The sequence below is a fragment of the Carex rostrata genome, chromosome 2 (genome assembly GCF_964058835.1).
Source record: "Carex rostrata chromosome 2, lpCarRost1.2, whole genome shotgun sequence".
Classification (NCBI taxonomy): Eukaryota; Viridiplantae; Streptophyta; class Magnoliopsida; order Poales; family Cyperaceae; genus Carex; species Carex rostrata.
In genome coordinates, this window is record NC_135919.1 from 10,917,280 (window position 1) to 10,927,625 (window position 10,346).

At 35.1% G+C, this 10,346-nt stretch overlaps 1 protein-coding gene across 1 annotated transcript; it reads right to left on the minus strand.

The window, feature by feature from the left end:
• Positions 1-2,201: 2,201 nt before the first annotated feature.
• Positions 2,202-4,288, minus strand: LOC144547839 (uncharacterized). The gene is made up of 3 exons (XM_078296521.1): positions 2,708-4,288; positions 2,476-2,628; positions 2,202-2,384 (listed from the first exon to the last, which is right to left on the minus strand). The coding sequence occupies exons 1-3, from the start codon at positions 4,286-4,288 to the stop codon at positions 2,202-2,204; spliced, it is 1,917 nt and encodes a 638-aa protein (XP_078152647.1).
• Positions 4,289-10,346: the final 6,058 nt, after the last annotated feature.

Sequence of the window (10,346 nt, forward strand, 5' to 3'; positions counted from 1 at the left end):
TAATAGAACTAATCAAATAATAACCATACCAACATGCCAAATAACCTTTACCGAACAATTCAAATCATTCTCAGTTATGCAAGAATCAATATACAACATGAATTCCAAAATATGCAACAATTAAGCATTCAACATGACAAACGAATAAACAGTTTAATTCCTGAAAATAAAGTATCAAACAAGTCCAAGAATCTCGCACCTGGTTACGACGAGCGTACCGCTTAGTCACGGATCAGGCGTCTCGAATTTGCCTCGTTAGGTCTTGCTCGACCGAGCCTACACCTATATTATACCTATACTTGGTTTAATTCGGGTTCAGTGATCTATACGTTTACTTTAGTTTACCAAGGGTTCATACAGTCCTAATTCAATTCTGATGCTTTGGTATCGGTTCTTTTCGGCTCCTTCTTTCTTACTTAAAAACCTTTAAACTCACACAATTTACTTCTGGGTCCTTTAAACCCTACACAATTCCACTTAGGTTACCATTCATTCACCGTTTCACTACTTTGGTTCTCGGATCAATTCGATTCACAAATTCACCGTTCCACTTGGTAAAGTTTCGACAGAATTTCAGAAAAAGTCCGAGCGTAGTGCGGATGAATTCCACCCGCAGTGCGGGTCAACCTCATCCGCACTCAGTACTTAGCCTATTTTCGGAAATTCAGTTCAATACATGAATTCATGAGTGCGGCTGAACCCATCCGCAGTGCGGGTCACTCACCCGCACTCAGCACTTAGACAATTTTTCAGAATTTCAAATCAACACATGTTTGCATGAGTGCGGACGCACCCACCCGGAGTGCGGGTCAACCCATCCGCACTCAGCCTATAAAATCTCAAAATCTCAAAATTTCAACGCGGTTTTGATTCATACTTAATTTACTTATTTAGAGGAACCTTAATTAAGGTTTAAACTTCCATTTTATTAGCACAATTTTCGATTCTTGCTTTTAAATCCTTTGACTTTAATTATTAAAATTTCGTAACGTAACATGCGGACACCCGGACATAAGGCTTTTGGACTTCTATTGCTTGAATGTAGTCGCGATGTCCTATCTGATCTCGGACATATCGCACTGTTCATAGCCATGCTCAACGAGGCAAGACTTCCAACTGATCTTAGAGATATTAACGTCAGCGATGATCTTCGCGGCCAAGCACCAATTAATCCAGAGGTCCATGTTCCTGAAGGCGCCATGTATGCTGATCCAAGTGATGTTTTTGAGTCGTTACAAAATATTAGGATAGACGGGCGTGTCATAGGAGATGGTGGTGCATCGGCATCAATGGTAAATCCTACTCGCCGGCCAAAAAAAAAACCCAACAAATATAGTGACTCGAAATTCAGAGCTAATAGGGACAGAGAACGTATAGATGAAGACGATGACTGAGTATAGTTGCGTATGTTTTGTGTATGTTTTAACTTGTATGTTTTGTGTATGTTTCAAATTGTATGTTTTGCATATGTTTTGTGTATGTTTTAAACTTTGAGCTACTAGGGACATAGAACGTTCAAATTGTTTTCAGAAAGCAGTTTTTTGAGGAAAAAAACATAGTCTAGAGAAAACGGCTACAAATTTTTTCTATTAAGCAGTCCCAGCTTTTGAGCAGATTAAAAGTTCGATTTAGAGAAAACGGCTACATGGATTTTGATAAACTTTATACCAAATTAAAGGTATGGAAGTCTAGTTTCCAGAGAACATAAGTTCTCTATACAAAAATATTACAGATAAGTACAGTTTTAATTATTAATGGGCAAAGGTCAGAACAGCTACAAATTTTTTCAGTGTTAAGCAGTCCCAGCTTTTGAGCAGATTAAAAGTTCGATTTAGAGAAAACGGCTACATGGATTTTGATATACTTTATACCAAATTAAAGGTATGGAAGTCTAGTTTCCATAGAACATAAGTTCTCTATACAAAAATATTACAGATAAGTACAGTTTTAATGATTAATGGGCAAAGGTCAGAACAGCTACAAATTTTTTCAGTGTTTACCACGTCTGAATATTCTACTCCAACGGCTACCAGATGGACGGCTACCGGATACGCTTCTTCGTGAACCATGTGTAGCAGTTGCCTCTGCATATATAGCGGATGCCTCTGGTCGTGGACCAGATACGCTTTTTCATCTTCCACGAGTTGCTCCTAAGAAATAATAACAAAAAAATGTTTACATGTATCAAATAATTAAAATATTCACTTATTCACTATGTAATTTCCAACCTGAAGTTCTTGTTCTATTTGATCCCTCTGGACGATGTACTGCACTGCGAGGCCTAATTCGAGCTTCCATATCATCCATAGAATTTGGAATTCTCTTGTGCTTCCTCCTACCCTTATTAATTTTGTTTGGGTCCGGCCTGATTGTGGGTGCTCCAGCTTCAAATGGCCAATTGTGGGCGTTACCAAAGCCGGAAAAATTACCTCTCCATGTGTTAATATAATTTTCAACGCTATAATAGTGGCTTACATAATTCGTCGAATTTAGACGTAACTTGCAACACACCGCTAGGACATGGTCGCAAGGAATGCCAGTAAATTGCGGTTTTTGACACTGACAAACAGGCATCCCCCTCTCTCCAAATGAAAATCTAACTTCATACTTCATGTCTCCCTTCACTCCCTACAATAAATAAATTAAAATAATTAAATGTTACCATTTATAAATTTAAACTGATAATTTAAGTAAACAGCTGACATACCGTTCTGACGACTCCATCATGAACTACGACCTCAAAAATGTTGGGTCCCATTGGTATCACTACATGCTTTAATCCTTTTGAAGTCCGATATTGTAAAACTGATAATATGTTATTTGAAAATCTCATTCCTCTTTGAACCCACTGTTGAGCGACCTTACCTCTTTTCACATACCAATCCACCATTTTGTAAAATGTGCGCTCAACTATTGCTGTTACAGGTAGCTGGCGAGCCACTCGAAATACGTTGTTCAAGGATTCTGATCCGTTTGTAGTCATTATACCCCACCTATTCAGGCCTCCGTCATGACATTGTGCCCATTTATGGAGTTGCAAAGGCTCTTCTTCGAGATTTTGCAACTGTTTACCACACCACATGACATACTGATGAGTAGTAATACTCCTACCTTTTATCAAATCCATACCCTCATTAAACCTCCAAGGTTTCATCTTACAAACAAATTTCTTGAATATTTTTTTTATCATTTGGTCCTTACACAGCTTGTAAACATTTGACGCAATATGTTGAGAACATAATCGATAAACTGCTTCACCCCTTTCCTCACACCACCCTAAATCTGTTCTATCAAATACTGAACGAATGGCAGCATGTTGGTCTGATATAACGCATATCCGACCAGGACCGACAACATTTTCACGTACAAATTGCATAAACCAGCCCCAATTGGATGAACTCTCCTCATCCGCAATCCCGAAAGCAATTGGCAATAATTGTTGTTCTGCATCATAAGCGCATGCCATGAATAATTTCCCTTTATACCTGCCGGATAGGTGTCCAGCATCTACACTTATAACTGGTAGGAGATATGGCCAGGATTCAATGCATGGACCGAAAGCCCATGCCACACGGGTGAAAATACGGATGCCAATTTTTGTAGATGGTCCGTGCTCAATTACGTATTTTGTGCCTGGGGTGGACATCTGCATTGCACCGAGCAGAGAAGGTAGCAGTTCGTAGGCTTTTTCCCAAGAACCAAATAAATCAACAATAGCCAACTCCCTCCCTCTCCAAATCTTGTTGTATGAAGGCTGAACCATTTTGTATTTATTTCTAACTGCAAATCGACATGCTTTAATTGACATCTCCAAGTCCTCCTTTAGACCAGGTTTGATTACATCTGCAATCATCTTGGCAGTCAGCTGACGACTGTCAACTTTACAAGCAATACTGTAACAATTGTGCTCGTATGGGTTTGTTGCAATTGTCCAATTTCCTGTCTCAGTAGTTTTTGCGTATAACCTCCATGGACACCCCTCTGCTTTACATATAACAATATAGCCAGTACGATTGGTATGGGTTTGTTGTAATTCTAAGTTATGATCTAAGGCAAATCCACCCAACTCGGATTTAAGATCGGCTTTGGATTCAAACATCTGTCCCACTGAAAATTGACCATCAATTCTAGGTGGATAATCAAAAAATGCTTCATCCGCGTACGGCATCGGCACATCGTCATTAAATGCTAGAATAGGATGCTGCAATCCTCGATTAATAAAGGGAATAGACATTTCCCACTCCTTCATTACATCTTGTATTCTAATTTGATCCTCTATTTCAGCCATGTCATCTTCCCCGACAACTCAGTCACCAAGGTCAGAGTTTGTGTCTGAGCTAGAGTTTGTGTCTGAGCTAGTATCATTATTCAACTCGTGAAAACGATTTACCATATCATCCATTATCGGTATTTTGGGGGGGTCATCAAAATATATGGGTGAATCAGGTACCGTTGTGTGTCTGCTACTTCCAGGTACACTACCCGGATATGGGTCATAATTGGTCTGACTAACAACTGGTACTGACTCAACCACTAATTCAAGAAGTTTAAAATTCAGTACCGGAGTGGCATGTCCAAGCACCATGTGCCATATGTCTTCGCGGTCTATGTTAAATAACTGGTATTGTTCTGCTGAGTCAGGTGGTGCCGTGTTCAGACGAGCCCTGATTGTTAGATCGAACTGGCTAGGGAGCAAACGAATGCCAACACATATGTTTTTTCTTAGCTCATCAAAACTTGTTAAGTTAGTAACAGGAAATGTGCAAGTCGGTGCGTCTGAAATTTCGCGTCTATGATAAACATTTATTATTACTCCAGACATTATCTGAAAAAAAAATTAACAATCAATCATCGATATCATTTTTAATTTTAAGACTACTACATACATACTGTAAAACAGACTTCTCGACACTATAATACTTTAAAACCTAAACATATAAAAAAAAATACTAAAATTTTTTATTTCGCAATTTTACAGAATGATCAAATCCATACTTTAACACTACTACATACAAATTGTAAACAAAACTCATTGACATTGTAAAACCTAACGTATCAAATCCATACCATCCAAAGCGATTAAATTTAGCCATTTTAGTAACTATTTTTTAATTTTACAACCTTATAACTACTGTAATTGAAAAAAAAAACTTACTACAATATTTAGATAAAAACTACCAACACAGAAGAGGCCAATCTGTAACAACACAATAATTCAGTGGAGCTTGATTATCAGCTTAAAATGACGGAGAAGAAGAAATTTATAAGATCAAGTTTTCTGAATTGGAGAAGAAGAAATTTATAAGATTAAGTTTTCTGAATGAATTTATGTTAGACTGATGGGGGAGAGAAGATGATTTATAGCAAAAAGAAAAGACAATAAAACGTGACTGCACAGTTGCCGCACCGACGCACCCAAAAAATAAAAATTGGTGAGAAATTGTTAAGACCGGAGGAGCCCTCCGGTCTTGAGAAAAGGCAAAATTTGAGACCGAAGGGCTCCTCCGGTCCTTCTGTTTTTTGGTGAGAAAAAAAAAATGAGTCGCTGCACGATCCGCCGCACCACCATCAATCAAAAAGGTGGGAAAATATGAAAAATTGTTAAGACCGGAGGGCTCCTCCGATCTTGAGGAAAGGCAAAATTTGAGACCGGAGGAGTGCTCCGGTCCTTCTGGTTTTTGAAAAAAAAAAGTAATCATGCTGGATCAGTAAAAAACATTTTCTTAATTATGGTTTATCAAAAAAATTCTAGTACTAATACCCAAAGCAGTAAACCAGATACCTACTACTAGTAAGTACATGACATAGAATTCACACATGAAAAAGACGGACAATTAGCTAGAGAAGCAAGTGCTGTAGCGATACTGATTGCAAAAGAGGATAAATCAGCCACATTAAGATTACTATCTGGGGAGGTTCGTTTGATATCCCAAAACTGCTTAGCAACAATCGGACAAGTGGATAATATTGGAGTGAAACTCAATAGTTTAATACTGATTATTTGTCTAACAAACAGACAAGTGATGGGTAACGTAGAAAGTATTGTGTTCTACCACTAGATTAAATGATAATTTTTAAAACCTCATTAGTTAATATTGTATGTTAATGAAAGGTCGTAACTTAATTCAAAATTAAAATTCATGCTTTAATCCTGTTTCTTAGTCAAATTTCACATTTTGGTAAAGCGAATTTGGTTGTCAGGTGCTTTACTACCTATTTGTCTTATAATAATGAAATTTTATGTCGTTCGAAATTAGTGGCATTGACAGCAATAATATTAGAACTTAATAGCGAGAACTGGTCAGCAACGAAAATTCCCATAGCCTACGTTCGAATAATCACCATTGTATATCTACTTTTATCCATAAGTCCTCACAAGATGTGAAAATTAGACTAACGGGATCTTTGAAGTCATTCTGAATGAAAACTAGAGAGATCATTATATATATATATATACAACAACTAATAAATTAACTTAAAAAATGTTCATTTCTTTGACCACTTAATTTTGTAGCAAATAAATTCGAAACTTTCAAAACTTTGCATGTACATGTATCACTCATAAAATATATAGATTTTAACGGTTTGAATTCGGCGTTTGAAATCGATAAGATATATTTTTAAAGTTATGTGCACCAAATTATTTTAATTAGCACATCACACCTAGCTTTGCTATATATATATATAGAGATAGGCTAATGTGCTTCCATAAGCACTTGGCCCGAAGTGCTGCTACCCCATTTTTTATTTTTCAAAATCAAAACAGTCGATCCGAACCGTTCATCTTGTTCTCCATATTAATATCTGCTTGGAGACCAAATTTTACATTTTTTGGAATTTTTTTGCTATTTATTAAGCCACTTTGAAAATCGCTGATCCAACGGTGAACCCCTGATTTTACTGTTTGGCAAGCCACCGTTGGATCAGCGATTTTCAAAGTGGCTTAATAAATAGCAAAAAAATTCCAAAAAATGTAAAATTTGGTCTCCAAGCAGATATTAATATGGAGAACAAGATGAACGGTTCGGATCGACTGTTTGGATTTTGAAAAATCAAAAATGAAGTGGCAGCACTTCGGACCAAGTGCTTATGGAAGCACATTAGCCTATCTATATATATATATATATATATATTATAAAACAAAGGTGCAGTCAATGAGATGAAAAATCTTTAAATAGTCACTAATCAGCGCTGTATCGTCAAATAACATCTCCGATTCACCTCGTGCGTAAACGCTTTCCCGTGATTAGACTGAGAAACATAGGTTGTCACACGTGAGTAGGACCAAACATTTGCTATTATTTTTATTTTCCCGTTTAATTTGGTCCAGCCGCCGGATCGGCTACTAATAAGTTCTCCCATTTTCCTTGTAGTTGGTTGTCTGTTACAATCTGTAGCGGGTTCAGTAATGTTATGAGTGATGACCCAATTCAGGGATAAAGTTCTGATATTGCAATAGAAAAATCACCCATTCATTTTGGTTGAGCTGCCGGATGGCTATAATTAAGCTCTACCATTTTCCTACTAGTTGGTTGTCTCTGTTACCTGATGTAGCGGGTTCATTATTGTTATGACTTAACCCGCTACAGAGAGAAACTTCTGATATTGAAATAGCAAATCTACCGGACCATTTGGAAATGTATAGAGACAGATTTTGAGTTCTGGAGCAGAGTTGGCTGGCGGTCAGCCCAATTAGGTTCCTTCGTTGCCAAGGAAAGAATAACAACAGTAAATAAGTAGAAACAAAAGTGTTAACTTGACTAAATTGACCAATTATTCATTTCTTGAGTTTTTTTTTTTGGTAATGGGATAGCTTTTTTTCACATAAGCCCACAAAATTATGAGTTCTGCGTATGAAAAGTGTTATGAGAACTAGACAAATTTAAATGTCTATCATTGCCTTTAAAACAATTTTTTTAAGATAATAAAGTTTTTATAATATAACACACTATCTAATTTTAATGAGGAGGGTTCCAATACCTTATGTCTTTCATAACTCATCATACTTCATATTTTGTATTTTTTTTTGTTTTGAAAATATAAATTGTCAGTCTGAACCACTCAACATGATATTCATACTAAAATATACTTGAGAATGAAATTTTATAATCTTCGAAATTTTCTTTATTTTTTAAAATAGATAAAAAAATCACTATTTCTGGACTATTCAAAAACAATGATCTTTTACCTATCGAAAAAATAATAAAAAAATTTCCAAAATTTTAGAATTTCATCGCCAAACATATTTTAGTATGAATATCATATTGAGCGGTTCCGATCGACAGTTTAAAATTTAAAAACAAAGATATAAAATATGAAGTATGATGAGATATGAAAGATATGAGATATTGGAACCCTCCTCAATTTTAATTGTGAACACTAAAATAGATAAATTTGTTAATTGTTATGCAACTTTTTAATTAACTATCGCATAAATAATAAATTTTAAAGAAACAAATTTGTCACCATTTTAAACAACTCCTGTTATCTTTACATTCCTTGATAAGAAATAGTGGTCAGGATAGGCTAACATATTTTACAAAGCACAAATTGCCTGATGTTCTCCAAATCTTCATTGTCAACCTAATTTTTGTATACTAAATTTGATGTTAAATGGGTTTCAAAAGCCAAACCCTTAAAAAAAACCCTTTCGCGAGAGAAAAAACGCATTTATGACAGGACTCCGTCGCAAAAAGTACCGTCGCGAATAAAAAAAACATGTTTATGACGGTACTCCGTCGCAAAAAGTCATTTTTTACTCTCGCAAAAAGTGTCTGTCTTTTGTAGATCAATGAACCAACTGGTAGCCAATTCAAGTTATTTTATGCGGCCTATATCTTGTAGAATTTAACATTCCTTTCAGATTGTTTAACATCTATGGGACGAAATTCAAAGGTTTTCAAATTTTCTTTTTCTTTGAAAGGCTTGGTACTTGGTAGTTTCAAAATTTTCAAACTGTCCAAAACAATGTCAATGGTTCTTCTCTATCAAAGAATAATAACAAAACATGAAAGTTTGTTTCCTTTTGATACAGAAATCATTAAGAGCGAGTCGGATTGACTATTCAAATTTTTATAAATAAAATTTGTAAGTCAAAACAGAAACAAGTTAGTATTTGAAAAAGAAAACGCTCATTTAATAATATTATCGGAGTTGAATATTTCAAATGTGTGTTTAATATTTAAAAAAAAATGAATAATTCATCTTAAAAAAAACTTGAGAGTAAATTACCTAATCACCGTTAAAATATAACTCATATTATCATGCTTGAAAAAAATAAAATTCATCTATTACATCGTCAATTTCGTATTAAAACTAGTGTAGTTGTAGTTGCACAAAGAATACATGATGAATGATATAAATATGTGTCACTTAAATTAATTAAAATAATTTTATATACATCATGCCATATATATCATTATGTCATGGATGATGTATGCTAATATCCATTCCCATCTAACTTTTTGACCGGTGATAATAAAGAATGAATTTGATGCAATATAAAAAATTAAGAACCAAAATAATACTTAAAAAATTGTTAGGAGCAATATGACATAAAATTACTTAAAATTACTTTAATTGTAATGTATCAAAATATTCTTTGACGTCTATATTTTTAAAAACAAGCAACTTTAATAATTGAGTTACTTTTGTTTCGGAAAACATATATATCAAGACTTATTATTTATGCACGTGCATGGCACTACTACAAAAAAAACATTTTTTCCATCGCTCCTTTATCATCGAATGTGCTTCCGCACAGATGGTGTACGTCGCGAGTGATAGCACTATAATTACATTGAACTTTCTACCATCAGTTATGGATAACAAACCGATGGCATTGATGGACCCCCTCCTTTGCTATCGGTTAAATTTCACGAACAGTTAGTATTAAGCGACTCTTGAACATCGATTCGGTTAACCAGCCAATGGCACTGAGGGGGTTACTTTTACCATCTGACTGTTTCATGATCCGTTGGTCTAGCACAAAGTAATAACAACTCGTTACCATATTGAACCGATGGTGATGCTGTTATATATTTTATATATTCCAATAAATCCTAGGTCGATCGATTCATCTCTCTCCAGAGTTTTACCATCTGATTAATGTTGGCCGGATAGCTTGTGATAAATTTCATTTTCTTTTGATTTTCACTATATTTTATTAGACACTAAATTAATTTATAAGAATATCATAAATTATCTTGGTTAGGTTCCAAAGAAATGGGTCAAACTAACTTCCAACTAATAAAACATGTTCTTAAAATTAAATCATATTTTGATCCCAACTCTTCGGCAGTGTATGAATGACATATGACAGTGCATTGCTGTTTAATCTATTACAC

Excerpts from the sequence above, each read along its gene's own strand:
- LOC144547839 (XM_078296521.1), bottom strand. The coding sequence starts at position 4,288 with ATGGCTGAAATAGAGGATCAAATTAGAATACAAGATGTAATGAAGGAG. Across the intron at positions 2,629-2,707 it reads ATGATGGAGTCGTCAGAACG|GGAGTGAAGGGAGACATGAA; the intron begins GTATGTCAGCTG and ends TATTTATTGTAG. Across the intron at positions 2,385-2,475 it reads GTCTAAATTCGACGAATTAT|CTGGAGCACCCACAATCAGG; the intron begins GTAAGCCACTAT and ends GGCCATTTGAAG.